This window comes from Wasmannia auropunctata, unplaced genomic scaffold (genome assembly GCF_000956235.1).
Source record: "Wasmannia auropunctata unplaced genomic scaffold, wasmannia.A_1.0 LD336060.1, whole genome shotgun sequence".
Taxonomy (NCBI): domain Eukaryota; kingdom Metazoa; phylum Arthropoda; class Insecta; order Hymenoptera; family Formicidae; genus Wasmannia; species Wasmannia auropunctata.
Window position 1 is genome coordinate 578,360 of NW_012026830.1, and position 16,526 is coordinate 594,885.

The 16,526-nt window shown below is 36.2% G+C and overlaps 1 protein-coding gene across 3 annotated transcripts in view; it reads left to right on the forward strand.

Moving 5' to 3' along the window:
• The window catches only part of LOC105450508 (acetylcholine receptor subunit alpha-like), a 159,710-nt gene that overhangs the window by 126,623 nt on the left and 16,561 nt on the right, over nt 1–16,526 (forward strand). For all 3 annotated transcript variants that reach the window (XR_974464.1, XM_011690367.1, XM_011690366.1), the window contains one exon: nt 1,041–1,177. Coding sequence is in view for 2 of the 3 variants with exons in the window: in XM_011690367.1 (XP_011688669.1) it covers nt 1,041–1,177 (137 nt within the window). In the remaining variant the exon portion in view is untranslated. The remainder of the gene's footprint in view (nt 1–1,040; nt 1,178–16,526) is intronic.

The following is a 16,526-nucleotide window of genomic DNA, read 5'->3' on the forward strand; positions in this document are numbered from 1 at the left end:
TTTTGGTACAAAATACACCAGAGCCAGATGCATTAGCATGTGTGTTTTAATCGTGGAAAAGGAAATTTTATTCTATGCGATTAATACGAAGTGTTTTGTATCCAACAAAAATGGTATTTTTGTCGATAAAACAGACGGCTTTAGCATCCTCTTAATTATTTTATTTCATCCCACTAGCTTCAGATGAATTATTTATTGAGCAATGCGATAGTCGGTAAAAACATTTTATTTTATTTTACTTATTCTGTGCTTATTCCGTGTATTTGTACTTTCTCATTTTTATTTTCATCATATACTTGGCAACAGTAGTACCGCACCCCGGACGTGGCTCTACGTGCCTGATGCTTTTCGTTTACAAGTTTTATTAAAACGAATGGATCACGGACACATATAAATTCTGTCAGCGAGCACAACTTTCACCTCACGGGGCCGACCCGTTTATCCTTCTGGCTCTTGCTTCGTACATTCTTTACGCGCATCATAAATACGAATTTTCCGCTCGGCTATCCGCGGCCCCTTACCTGGGCCCCTTCGAATAGCTCTGAATTTGTCGCCTGTCAGGGGACATATTTTTAAGGAAAGGCAACATGTGTCTTTGGACTACCTCTTCTTTGATCTCCATATTTTCTTTTCTCTTAAAGCAATATGACAAAAATAACACAATAATCTTCTTTGTATTTCTGTTCTGATGAATACACGATAAATTGTAAGACGATTAATTACTTCCTTTAATGTAATATTTTTCTAATATAACATTGAAACCAAAAATTAATTATCAGATTAGATAGAAAATAAATAATAAATAATAAATAAATACAAATAATTTATTTATTTGATTTACAACAAACTATACAAATCCATAAAATTGTATACAATAATAAAGAAATTCCATGGAAGATATAAATGGCTAGAGATATATTTGATAACTTCTCCCTTTTACTGTAAACGCGATATCATATCAAATAGAGCAATAAACTCTTAGTATTTCACATTATTCCTTATATAATGAAACCCTCTTAACAAATGTCTCGCAATTTCAGGTAACGCTCTCCATCTCGATTCTCATCAGTCTGCACGTGTTCTTTCTGCTGGTCGTCGAGATCATCCCGCCAACATCGCTGGTTGTGCCGCTGCTTGGAAAGTACCTGATATTCGCCATGATACTCGTCTCGATAAGGTAAATGTTTCAGTACGACGCGCGCGGAAGCGAAAGACGAAGTGCTTCGCGGCAGAAAATTACGTTCGCGCGACGTTTGCCAATTTCGCGCGGCCGAGGAGAGAAAATGCGTTTCTGATTGCGACAAGCTGAGAGATGCGATGCAGAAACAATTTTTAGTAATTTCCGCAACAATAAGAAACGTTTCCTACATTGTTCCATTTCGCTCGCATTATCGCGTTTTCTTGTCGTGTTAGCGCGCTATCAACGTTATCGATTAACGCTTGAGCGACAATTTATCAACCCGTGTTTACGACAGTAACGATTCCGTAGCAATTAATATAGCCCTGTGGAGGATCGTAAAGGGGGCTGAGTACGATGACACTTATGTTCGCCAACGAGAAATAAAAAAATGACAACGACGATGCAGGACGATGGAATCGCGCTCGCTCGTGCTCGCGCTCTCGAAACGAACGTTGATGATTCGTGTAACAACTGCAGAAGCATTGTTCGCAGCTGTTCTTCACAACATTTCTCCTCTCACGCGAAATTCTTAACACTAAATACTTCTGGGATCTTGCTCTATCATAGAACGCTGATTATTTTTAATCTCAGGATCGCGAATTGCGATCAGAGAGATTTAGCAATAAAGGCGCAACGGAGATTCAAATATGATCGTGATTAAATCTACAATTTTCTGCGAACTTAATATTAATTTTGTTCTATCGGATATTGTATCAATATTTCTACAACAATTTTTGAATTCATATCTATACCTATATATATATATTTCCTTTTATTTTTTGCAAGAAAAATTGATATAGATTCTTTTTTTCTTGTACCTTTATCTACTTTTTCTCCCAATCACAATTTTCTTGAGTCAGTAGTCCCCCATTTCATCGCCGTTTTACTTTTATTTGTCTCGATCACGCATACGGCGCATCTGCGCGGGTTCAATAGGGGTATCTCGGGATCTCGAATTACACCGGAAATGGGCGATGGAGCAAGTAACAAATAGCACAGGCACCCTCGATTTACTTTTCGACCCCAAAATCGAGCACGTACATATGATGACGGAAACACGATACCCATTTAATGTAATTTCGCCAGGTAATATTCGGTAAAAGTGAGAAGAAAATAAAACCAAGGGTAAAGGAAATAGAATGCTTCTCAAATAGTTTTGAAGCGCTTGTTATTATATTGGAACGAGGCCATCGCATTTCTACTGAAAAGCTCAGCTGGAATTAATCTTAAGATATGATACGATTTAATAAATTTTAGAGAAGAATTAATTTGATATTTGTCACATAATACTTTATATTTGCAATTACATTTTAATAAAAAATTCAGATAAAGTTTGTTTTAAGACGCAATTTAAGATTTGTTTTTCGCGATTTAATAATTAATTCTTTTTCAAACTCATTATATCTCAGCGATATTAAATTTAATTTATTTTTAAATAATACGTTTATATTAATTCTTTATAAATGAAATAATTAAATGATATTATTCATTTAAATTAAAAGAAGAAGATAATTTTTATATAAAACTTAAAATTTATTATTGATATCTATGTATAACGAGATCGAAGCAAATTCTCTTGTTAATTTAAATAATTTTTCAATTTCAAAACACTTTTTTAATCAAACGGGATCAGTTATTTTAAATATTAACATATCTATAAAATAAAAAGTGCAAAATATAAAATAACAATCTCTTATCAATATTAATTAAAAATACAAAAAATGGAATATTTGCCAAATAACTATAGAAGCAATTTTTTAAATCTTTGATTGTAATGAAACTGCACCTGTGTATCGGTTGGCCTTGGTATTGTTTTAACAACGCGCGACCTTGTACACAAGGCCATCGCGCACTATATTGTTCGCACGTCGCGCCGCGCGTCGACAGGCAACGGCGCGTGTCGCTTCGCATGTCGTAGAATGCGAGCGTGTCGAGTGACGAGAAGCCAAAGCAATCATTCCCCACGAACAATTAGCTCGACTGTCAATCGAATTATATAATCAATTATATTCGATGGTGGCTGTAAATTTTATAATTATTCTTCTCTCAAAGCAAATACATATTTCTCACGATTTATTCAAAGCGAATGGGAATTACAAGATATATTTTATTGCGCGCGAGAGATAATACATTTTTTTAACCGTGCTTAAATTCGAACGTACGTACATATCTTGCTTTGATTTCGCTGATTTAAACGTAATTTGTTTTTCACTCTCGAATTGCGAGCATGGATGCACATCGGACATATATATCAACAGATAACAAAATTTCGTTCCTCTCGCATTTTCCTTTTTCGCGATCGCGTTTCGATGGGATTCCGTCGTAATGTGAGATAGTAAAGTGTTGCGTCGCGTGCAACTAACATCAGGAGTGTTATACGAGTGCAACGAGTGAATCCGAGAAGAAAAGAAGGGCTTGAAAGTTTCAAAATAATCTTCACTGCACATTGGTGAGTGGTGTATTATTTTTTATTAATGCAACGAATTTTCGTGAAAATTATGTCATTCAAATAGAAATTATATTTATGCCAATTATATACTGAAAATTAACGTAAAATGCATAAAATAGAATATTCGGCATACATTTATTTCGTAAATACGATGTCTCGTGGAAAGCCCGATAGCTTGCGTAGCAGCCTTTGTTTTAACTTTAACTTGCCAGATCGTTGCACGCGTTGTCATTCGAGACTCTAGCGAGCAAACAGTGACATTAACTCCGTGCGATCGTAGCGTTCACTTGAAACGGGCTCACATCGAGCACATATCGAATCACAGACACCACGTAATTGTTTCTACAATTACTGTATCTACAAGCAATCAATAACAATTAATGCGCGCAATTAATTAACTTTTGCGATTAACAACAACTGTACATTTATTAGCTATTTTACAAGCAAGTATTTCGCGCAATTTATTCATAGATGTAAATTCGTATTGTATCGTGCTTCGAATTTTTGTATGCATTCGGATATATCAGACTTTGCATTTTTTGCTGATTCGTATCGATTTCGAAGGGAGTTGTTTATTGTATTTTTTTAATATTTGTCAACCACGCATAAATTCGGTATTGTACATATTGTAATTTGTCAAAGCTGTTTGACAAATGCCATTCGTTTTGCTAATTTGCGAAATTCGCGAATTTGCGGGTGTGTTGAGTGAATCATAAAGCTTTGTATTTTCTCATGTTATTTTTATGATCGCGTTTCAGTGAGGATTCCGTCGCGATGTACAATAGTGAAGCGCCCGTCGCGTGTAATTAACGTCGGGCATATCGTGCGACGTGCCATGCGTTTTTTTCTACTCTAGTGATTCGTATGCGCGATTTGCAATTAATCTTGTTTTCGTGAGTATTGCATTGTACCAGTGCAACAAACGAAATCTGAGAATAGGAGGAGGAGGAGGCCTTGTTTTCTTACATCAAGGCTGAGGTGATCGACCGCGCCAGGTCCTATATGCCCCGCAATTTTAAACGCGAGAAAGTCCTGGTCTCGCGTACCGCCTGTCGGCGCTTCGCGGCACGACTAGCTCGTTCTCGCGGTGGCTCTTGCGACGGCTCACTATTGTCGTGGGACTGCCTGTAGACGCCTTATCGTGTGGCGATGTTCACCACAAATAGATTTCGGTTCTGCAATTCCAACGTAATTTTATTGTAATTGCAATTCCAATGTTGCGATTGTGTATAGATGAGTGACATATTTTTTAATTTAATAAGATAATGTGGATCTCCATGCAAATTATATCAGATACATCTAGGTAATATATACATACAAAATATGTTTATTCTTATAATAAGTAAGCCTATTTTGTATTCCAATTTTTCACACGATTCTTATTTATTGATAATTTTAGATTACTTGGAACAAATACATTTAATAACATGAGCTTCAATAAATATTTTAACGCGTATTTAATATTACGAAATGTTCCTACAATCGTTAAATACTTTAGTGGTGTACAGATTTTATGGAAGTAATTATTCTTACATTTATCTGAATAGATCTTCACATATATACAATCAACCTCTTAATTAAAATGTTGAACTATTTATGTCACGAATTACGAAGTTTTTTTTTAAAGGATCGATTTTTCTTTTTATTTTCTTTTTAGATAATTTTGGCAGTTAAGGATGTGAATTTTATATTATGATAATTTTTTATTAAAACCTTTGAAGAAATTAAAATTAAATAAAATTAAAGAGCAACATTTATACTGCATGAAGTCTAAATCGCGTCGCATTTAAGCGGCATTGTTAGCCGAATGAAGTCGTCGTTAGTGATTTTTCTCGCTCATCCGCCTTCTCGTTTCGCTTACGGGTACATCCCCATTTACGCTGACGACACTCTTTGCCAATCTGCTGCTAATAATCCGCCTCAGTGCTCATTTAATTAATTTGATCTTCAACTTTTTCTCCTAAAAGAATGAAAGTTCTGCACATAAAAAAAACAAATTTTACTGCGTTTATTAGAACTTTATTCAGTTAAATTGTCGCATTATACGGGCAAATTAAACATTTTCAAACCTAATAAATTGCATTTCCAATTTTTAAGTCTAATTTTTTAGAGATATTTGTAAGAAAACGTAAATTAACGTCGATCATTTTTATGCAATTTTCTTTAGCTGCATCTGCTGCGATGCTGATCGGCAAATCGATTAAGATGCGATTTTAACAGAGTTTTACAATCGACCGATTTGAATAAGAAAGTTAAGTAATAATGTCTGATAATAATGAGCAATTATTAATTATAACGTAATAACAAAGTATTATAATTTTATTCTAAAAGCATTAAATTAGTGTCGCTTACATAATCAGTAATGTATATCAGTATCACATATAATATGACAAAATGTATTTACGTTTTTGAGAACGTTTTTTGTATCACCGGCTATGCATGACATCGTTTCTCATGTAATACGTCCATGATAATAGTCAGCCAACGAGATAATTAATTAATATCAAACGTGAGATTTTTAACGAGTGGCATAACATGCAGCATGTTTACCAATTACGATGAAAATGCTATCTCTCTTTGCCTTTCTCCATTTTCCAGTATAATTCCGGTAACATGCGAAATATTCGCTGCGTAAATATTTATTTATCTATTTGTTATTTGTCAGTGATTTATTAATGAATAAAGTGAATAAAGTTGAATAAGCGCGTGTATACCATTAACAGCATCGGACATCGTTGTGTTCAATATGTGATTTTGCTCAATGCCTTGATAAATATTTTAATGCAATTTAATGCTGTGCAAAGAGATGGTCTCTTTTACTTAATAACAAATTTACAATCTAGCGTAATATATATGATATAATTAATAACATATATTCGTATTTTAAAATGATATTAATGTATTATTAAAAATGTTAGAAATATAAATACACGCAGATGTAATTTATTATTTTAACGCAATATTAACATGCATTACTCGGAATTTTACACGATAATTAATTTCTTATTTTCACGCATTAATAATTTGTTATCGTAGCTTTGAAGGGATATATGTATTCGTAATTTACGGTAATAACTAGTAAAATTATTTCCAATTGATAAAATTTGGGATAATCTTTTACGTTGCGTACAATTTTGCAGGAGCGAATATAATTTTCTCTAAATGTTTCTTCATTTTCCGTTTGCGTTTTCGAGCGCCCGAAAGCCATCGGATGATGAAGATCCGGCGTCGCGATACTGCGCAGACAAACACAGAAGCTTTTTGTTTTCGAATCTGGGTTATCGTAGAAACGAAACAGACAAGCTACTTTACTGCGTCATGCGGATGTTTAAGCGAATCCGTAGCGTAAAGCGATTGTTCTTTAAGATAGTAGTGACAACTAACATAACATAATGTTAGTGTGCGATAATATATTTTAATTTTAACAGGCAACAAATTTCCACGTATATTACAAAACTTGATTAATTAATTAATTAACATCTATTGCTATAGCTGTAAATGAAAGATATTAATGATGAGACTAAAAAACGCGCGATATAATAACACAATAATTTATTGAGTTTAAAATTTAATAACATTATCTATTATATTTAAACATAAAAGAAGACTTTAAATCATCGGAAAACCAAACAACATTTTTCTCAAACATTCTATGAATTTTCGATCAAAAATCTCTATTTAGAAATTTTTACACCAAGACGCGATTCCGTACAGTCGTTTGAAACACACGAAACTCCGAGCGCGACATTCCTGTTCAAAGCCAAACCATAATCGCTTGCAGATTGAGCAAATATGAAACTAATCCCCGAACTTCTCAGGTTGATAAGTCGAGTTAATGTTTGTCTTTGACACGACAATCCGCAAAAAATTAATGATTTTAACGATAATTAAATTCTCAAAATGATTAATCGGATTTTCGGGTAATCGGAAAGTAGTACGAATCAACATTTAATAATACACTGCAGTTTCATTGTTCTCATGAAAGCGTAATTATACCAGTGATGATCAAAGTGATCTGAACCACGATTTTTGTTAATAAATAATTAATTTTTTTTATATGTTTTTTTATGTTAATTAATATCCTTCTATGATTTATGACAAATTATATTTGAAATATTTAAGCTAAATTAATTTTTTTCTGTTTATTTTTGCCATATTTGCGTGACTTTTTTAGATCATTGTAACTATTAATTATCACTTTCGAAAATTATAAATTATATAATTTATCAAAAATATATATGTGTGTGTGTGTGAGTGTGTGTGTGTGTGTGTGTGTGTGTGTGTGTGTGTGTGTGTGTGTGTGTGTGTGTGTGTGTGTGTGTGTGTGTGTGTGTGTGTGTGTGTGACAACTTATTGCAACTTGCAATTAGAAATGGTTGAATTTTTAACGAGGTAAGCTTGAACGGAGGGATGAGTATAGAGCTGCACTTCGCTTTTCTATAGCACTCTCGCGTTATTTCCGGATACTTGATATGCCGGTCAGCCGGTCGTCGACATTTCGGTGCATCAATTTTAGAAGTGTGTGTATTCGCACCCTTTTGAAAATGCCTCGGGCGACCAGCGTGCGCGTAGCCTTTTTCAAAGGAACCTCGTTTCAATATTAATGGCGGCATTTGCCGGCTTCGTACCGGCGACATTTAACTAACGAGCCGGTTTCTCCACCTCGCCATTTTTACGCGGCACCACGGCACGATATGTTCCCGGCTCTCTGCTTTTTCGAACTAACCAGGCCAAAAGAGACAGGATTAAAGAGCAAAATGATGAAAAACGAACTGTACCTGCTCTATGTCAGCGATAAGTCAGTGTAATTTTTCCGCCTTTTTTTAATATTAAAGGATCCTGTGTCTGTTATATGTATAGAGTCCCATTATATTCATTTGCTTCTAAAACAATGTTTATATATTGTAGAATACGTGGAATCTCAGGAAATTGAATGTTAAAATCATAGAATATCACATTTCACGAATATCGATTGATTTATCATAAAAGAAATTGAATGGATCAAATTAATAGTCACTCCAAATAAAACTATAAATAAATAAAATAAAATAAATTCTCTAAAAACAAAGAGAATTAAAATAATTTAAGTTAGCTCATTATTATTTAAAAAATAAAAAAAAATGTCTATTATTTTTCAGCTTTAATGTATTCGGGATCATCAGTTAGACTCGAATTTATTAAATTTTCGCGTTGACTACACGGAAAGAACGATTTTGTTGAAAGGTCTGAAAATTTTGCTAAAAACAGATCTAAAAATAATTTTTCATTGAATCATTAAAATAATTTATTGGAATGTTAAAACTGATAAGTATTGCTGTAAATTGTAAAACGTTTTGATATTCTAGCAATTATTTTGATTTTTGCACAAAATAATTTTGATTATTGAACAGAAATTATTTTCAGATCTGGATTCAGCAAAATTGTTCTTTCCGTGTATCATTGGCAAATTTTCGCATTGTTTGCCACCGAGGTATTCGTGCGGACGGAAGCGAACGATTTCGGGAAAAGGCGGGAAATCACGGAACAGTAGCGATCTGCGGCGCGAGGACACGGCCTGGCAAAAGCGGTAAAGCGCGACATTCACTTTATGGAGCGGAAAGAAAAAGGCGGCGGGCGGCGTCGGCCTTCGCTAGTCGTCCTGGACCCGGTCCAAACTCTCGACGGTTCGCCGCCGCTACGCGGGAACCGGGATTTTAAAGCCGACAACAAATTCTCGTAAACCGGAGAGCATAACGATTTCGTTGCTTTACCGCTCGTTCGCTCGTTATTAACGACCGACGACGTCGTTGCACGACGTCAGTTGTCGCGCTTCTTCGTCTTCCACGATGGAAAAAAATATTACCGGACGTCATGCCAACGAGTACTTTAGATTAACCGACGCAAGTCGCTCTCCATCCGAGTGTAAGCGCATTCCAGAAGATTAATCTCATGTAAATCGCAGAATTGTGGAACCGAAAACATGACTATCTTATGCGCGAAAAATCGTTTCATCTTTTACGTCGATATAGTCCGCGTGCATAGAAAGGTATCAATATAATAATAACATTTGCGCAGGAATTTATAAATTATGATAGCATTTTGCGCGAACATCAACATTTAAAGTTGAAGCTATATCCGCGTTTTTACAAGAAATTTATCTATATGCCCGAAAACTTGGAACATGTTCGATTTACGACGAGAAAAGTTTAGAGAAACTTGTTTTGATTGATTTGCATCCATTTTCCACGGGCACGTATCGATCACACGGTATTTAGGAATTTCCTCCGTTGAGCCTCATAAACTGGAATCAGTGCGAAACGTAGTCAGGGTGGGCAAAAAAAAGAAGAGAGAAGACGAAAGAAGAAGAAGCGCACTTCAGTAAAGAACGGAGAGCCGAGACTTCGCTATTGTCTGCAGCGATTGTGCCTCATATAAAGAACGCCCGCAATATCTGCACTTCCGAGAAAAACTCGTTTCGCAGTCGTAAAGCGTGAAGTTTTGATGGAAGGGCAAAAAGGGCTCTCACGACTTTCTCGACGTGACTTCGTTGGATATGTTTCCGCGAGCTGTCGCGATACATTCGTCATCGCGAAGTTAAACCCTCTTCACGAAGGAAATTATCGAAAGGAGAAAATGCTGCTGTCGTAAATTGGAATATATCTGAATTTTACCGCTGAAATAAAATTTTTGCAAAAATATGGAATATCGATTAACACACGCGGCTTAAACTTTGTAATATTGATTAGCAGACGATCACGTTTGACATCTTAAAGAAATTCGAGCAGCGATTGTGCCTCATATAAAGAACGCCCGCAATATCTTCCGAGAAAAACTCGTTTTGCAGTCGTGAAACGTGAAGTTTTGATGTAAGGACAAAAATATCGCGTTACTTGAATGATCAGTATCATCGTTGATTTTCTCATTGTAAAAATTTGAAGCGCGACAACAGCTGTTCGGCAACAGCTGCGTAATCTTTTCCAAGCCGGAAATCGATGCCGCGTTACGTCGAGAAACAGGGGCACGAGGCGCTCCCTGAGTTCCCGATTTAATGCCAGGTCCGCTCTAAATATGGTTGCCTCCTTATCCCAGACAGCTAAATTGGGAATTCCAGCCGGTGGCTGTAAGGCGGAGGTAGCGCTGGGGAGACTTCCGTTCGCCGACCGCGAACCTCGGCTGTTCCTGCGGGAACAGAATCCAATTTAAGCATAGCACGATTTCCGAATCACGATACCGGCCTGCCTAAGTGCACCGATCGCGTCATGTATCTGTGCTCGAAATCAGGATGAGAGTGTGCTTATAATTAATGATTAAAGAAAAAACAGTGATTATTTAAAGAGAAAACAGATCGTCACTATATTTTTTAGGCGATTATTACATTTTTTTTTTGCTCCGTTTGAATGTAATGCGGTTGGTATTTGCAATTCAGAATACATTAATTCGAAAATTGAATCTTAAAGCGAGAACATTTATTTACAATACTAGAATTAAATAATTATATAAAGTTAAGTAATATTAATCACAGATAAAATTGCAGGATTATCAAATATATATTGATCATTATCTTCTTTCTATAAGGAGACCAATTAAATCATCGCACAGAAGTCTCATGAAAGTTAATTCCATTTAGCTCTTTATAATGCTGTGAATTCTACCATAAGATTAATCGAATATGTCCAATTCGCGCCCATCCGTTCTTTATAATCCTTTAAAAGCGGAAGCCAATCTTATCGTTAAATAACTTTGCGAGTAAGGAATTTCCCGCGCGGTTATCTGTCTTCGCTTATCCCGCGGAACGCGTTGAAGCCATTTTTCGCGCGCGGGAATGATATACGAGAATCCCCCGCGCAGGAGCCGAATAATAATCGAATTTAATTTGCACCGAGGGGTGGAACCGGCGATAGAGGAGAAGGTAGGGGGGGAAGTGCTGGAAAAATGAGAACGGCGCTCTGAAACCGCGACGCGGCTGGAAAATAACTGGCGACCCCGTATGGAGACCATATAATTACCCGATCGAGCTTTAAGGTCGCTCGTAAAGTCGGGCTTTTACGATCCTCATCTCTGGCCGTTCCGCACGTGCGCGAATACTTTTCCTTACGTTTCTGCATCTCGTTATGCGTCGCGTCGCGTTATTTCTTACGGCCAATTGGCAGACGGTGCCACTACCTCTTCGCCGAGCCCGTTCGAGCGAGTAATGCACTCGGAAGCTATTCGCGTCAATTGACGAAACGAATCTCTCAGGCGCGAATTGTCTCATATTTTCTCCATATTTTCTCGTGCGAACGGAAAGAGACACTCGAAAATTGACGTAAAGGTTCAAACGGGCCATGCACGGGCATGTCGAATTGTCACAAAATCGAGAGAAGTTCTGGATTAAACTTTTCTTAACGAGATCTTGAAGTATTCCCCTCGCAATTCTCTGAACTTTCTGCATTTTTGCGAAATTGCAAATTAAACGATTAAGTTGAACGAAGATGAGCGCGAAACTGCACGCGTTCTGCAAAGTTGCACTCTCGGAATACATATATCTGCGTAATGTAATGTAACGTGGATATATTTGTGGAAATGTATTTTCCACTGTGCGAATGGGTTGATTACGGAACTCGCAGCGAGCTTGATGCTAATAGCACCGGATATCTTCCGTTACCGTCAAGACAACGCCGGAACCACGGGAGAAAGATTGGCATAAATCCCTGGCGACACGCAATGCCGGGAGAACTCTATTTGCTCGCTCGGATATCCATCAAAATCCCGCGCATCGCGGATCGTAATGCATATACGAGCGTTATATCAGCGTGTCGAATTTGGAGGTCGCAGTGTCTGTATGCAAAACGATACTACGGGATATATCAAAATGAATCACTAATGTATTCTCTAATAGAAAATGGCAGTTCTGTCGATATCGAGACACGATATTATTTATTACTGTATTTAAATCAGGAATTTAAAATTTTTGCGAATTAATGAAATCTTGCTTTGCAGTATTTAGTGAACTTTAAATAAACTTTATTCAAGTGTGTTATATTCAGATATTTAACATGTAAGTGTATTATTAACAAATTAATATTTGGAAATAAGCAGAATTATAATAAAACATTTTTTGGTAAATAATTCAATTGAATTAATGTCAAAAAAAAACATTTTAATTTCACTAGAAGTTTCTGTAGTTTATGTAAATCTAAATATAAATTTAAAAAAATGCCGTATAGGTTCTCTCTAAATAAATCTAGCTTAAAATATTTTTATTTTAGAGCACCTTGTATTCTCTCACGAATCCATCTACTTCGGGAATAAATGAGAGATATCGCGAGTACCGTGATAGTGGAAGAAATCGAACCGAACTCTTTCGTCTGAACATCACTTTCGTTTCCTCATTCTCGTCAGGCAGGGAGATAGCTCGAGCTACTTTCGGTCTAAATTGCTACCGAAGCGAGTGAACGATTTTCAGTGCGGAGGGCTGGAAAATAAAAACGAGCGGCGGAAACGCTACCTTTTTCAACACGTAACGGATTTATGGTCTGAAGCGCTTTTTACCCGCGTCCCATTTTTGAAATCATTACATATCTATAGATAATATCTAATGCCCTACTTCAATTCGTGTTCACTGTTCCAAATAGTACGGGATATTTGCCGATTTCACAGATCGAAAGGGAATGTAAATAAAGGCTTGGTATACAGATTGTGGGAAGGTATATATTTTATGCTAACTGAAACAATACTTAAATTTAACTTGCAAACACAAATTTTTGGCAATACATTTATTCGATAAGTCAAATATTTATCGTAAATTTATCAAAATAATGATGATTTTATTTCTTTGATAGATATAAAAAATACATTAGAACATCGTCAACTCGATTTTAAATCGACATCTATTTCTCTCCTTTCTTTTTATTAATATCGATCACGTATGTACAATTTTATTATTCGACAAGTATCGCAATGTTTACATTTCGCATTCAATTATCTCACCTGACTTCATAGCGCGTAGACTCTTGGATCGTCGCCAGATTTCGCTTTTTGGGGGAAAACTTTCTGGCCGTTCGTCCCCCGCTATCGAGCAAGTTCCTTGGAGCTCGGGGCGAATGATAGCGCCGAAAATCCATGTGCAGGGGAATATAGCTATAGATAGCTACAAATCCTTACGTGCACTCGCTATCGAGGTTTATCTCGGATTGCGGTTGACTGGTACTACCCCGTTGCGTCCCGCGTCGCGCGGCGCGGTGCGGGAGGACACGGCAATCCTTTCCGCGATAAGCGAAACTCGTAAGGGATGATCCCACCCCTCCCCTCCCCCTCCCCTTTCCTTCCCGCGCTGCCTGGAGAAACGTCAGTGTGTTCGTTCGAAAGGCATGAGTTTTCCGAAACGCGCAGCTGCACACGCTGTACACGATATTGTACTTCCGCAAACGTGTACGTGCCCCGACTTGCCACGTGCTGCACTGCGACCGTAATATGAAAACGATTGAAGCGTGAAATAACTTAATACAATTGAATCGATCATCGCGAGATAACTTTCTTATGCACAAATACGTATTCGGAGAGATTCTTTCGTTGTTATCTCTCAAAAAGCTGCCAAATTCGCGTCAGATTTCAAACAGTTTGGAATATCTAGACTTATTTTATTTACGATAACTTTTGCATGGCGAAGAATCTGAATATATAAAAATAGTTGTTAGAAAAATCAAAATATTTAAAGATACACTCGGGAGATTTTGTTACATTTATTTATTGGACACTTAAAATTTGCACTTTATACAGTAGAAATCAGCGCTGCAGTGAGAGATTAAGAATGTCTCGCCCCGAGGCATCAGAAGTCCTTTGAGTCACCGAGACATTAAACTTCCTTCTGCCTCTTGATACGGGACTTGGTGAAAATTACGTGAGTGCTTCGTCGCTGAAAAATTAAAGAAGCATTTTATTATTCGAGGAAGTTTACTTGAAATAAGTGCTTACATATTGTCGTGCTCCTTTTCGCATACAGTTCACTGTGATATAAAACAATAATCGATATTTTATCATTTCGTTTTATTGCTTTTTAACGTGCAGTATGTTAATCAAATATAATCAATGCAATAAATATTTTATTCTGCAAAATCAAACTACATATTTGCTAACACACGGCGTAAATAAATTCTTTAATATGAAATTGATATTATTACAAATATAAGTTAATATTGATAGTTATAACCTGAACATTTATTAAATATAAATAACTAAATATTCAATAAATAAAAATCGAATTAAACATTTTACGAATTTTACTTAATATATGAAGCGTCAAACGTACTTCTAATTTTATTGCAAATAAAATTTGTGATATAATTATGGGTTAATTTATAAAAATTAAAAAGACGTATAAAGTAGCCATATTTTTATAAAACTATTGAACAATATTTTATTATAATAATTCAATAAATTGCAGAGAAAAGTATAAAAGAGGATATATTTATTTTTGTTTTATATACTTTGGAATTTTTAATTTTTTGGCTGTGTGTTTGTAAAAACGATTAGTGAGATATAGCATTGACGCAATAATCAAAATGTTCATACAAACCACTTCGAGGCGCAGCTCGACAAGATCTTACTAATTTATCATGTTAAGACATTCGCGCAAATATTAATATAGGTGGAAGACCCGCCGCATTGAGGTCAACGACTCGCGCGGGCAATCACTTGTCTCGCCTTATACGGGGCTTTTCTACTCGTTCAAGTGAGCAATAATGATATTAGTCTGGCAAAGTAACTGAATTTTGTCGCCTCGCGCCTTTCTCTCGCTCTTGATTTGACTTTGGTACTAAAACGGCATTAGCGTTTATATGATGAGGGCTCATCCTTTAATGAGGAACAGTTTAAACTGCAATACGGCATTAATTTTAATCTGGAGAGATATGTTAAGTGAACCGAAAAAGGAAATTACATCCACTATATGTGAGCGAGAATATATTATGAATTATTTAATAACTAAGGTTTAAAAAAAATGTAATTTATAAAATACAATTACTTATATCAACTTAAATTATTATAATTAAAAACAGAGATGAGTATCTTAATTCTTATAAATGCCAAATAGATTGTATCAGAAGAATTAACGTATTTATTATAATTTTTTCATCTTGCAATTTTATTCGCGTAGATAATTTGCAAATTATTGCTTGTAAAATGCTAGAGCCGCAATGAAACCCGATGGAACTTCCTAATTGATGACAATGCGCAATACGTGCTCGCGCTTTATAGACGCGGCATTTCGCGTGTGAGATGCAAATGGACGTTTGCAAATGGTCCGAGATAAAATCGCGTAACGTGTCGGGGATTTTACAGCCGCGAATGGAAAATGCATTTGCTATAAATATACCGGCGTTGCATTCCTTGTCTGTACAATTACAGCAACGTCTTCCCGAGGGAATCGATGCGCCTCGATAATTTAACGCGGACCATCTTGAAAGGAACGACTTCAATGACGCTCGAACACGGAGTCCGAATTTCTTTTCTCACGTTGATGCGCGCGATAATGTGATTTACGGCGATTTATAATGAGCACTAAAATATGCGCGGAAATTTACGAATATAGCGATATTAACGTCACTGCAAACTTAGTGCGCGATTAAAGCAAACAATGAGATTTACCGGTGAAATTTATTTCGCGCGGCGGAATTTGTTAAACAGCTTGACTCTCGCCTTAACGAGAGCCATTAACTTTAAAATACATATTACATATTTGATGCGTTTTTTTACAGGTATTAACTCACCTCTGTGAAGTTGGCCCCACTTTTTTTAAATTTGAAAAAAATGATCAGAGTTCCGGTTGCCCCCCGAAGAGTTCTAGAGTTCTATATCGATTTTAGAAATAGTTCCGTTGATTAAAGCGATGAAAACACCATTTGAAGACATGGGGGGGCCAACTTCACATTTCTGTAACTT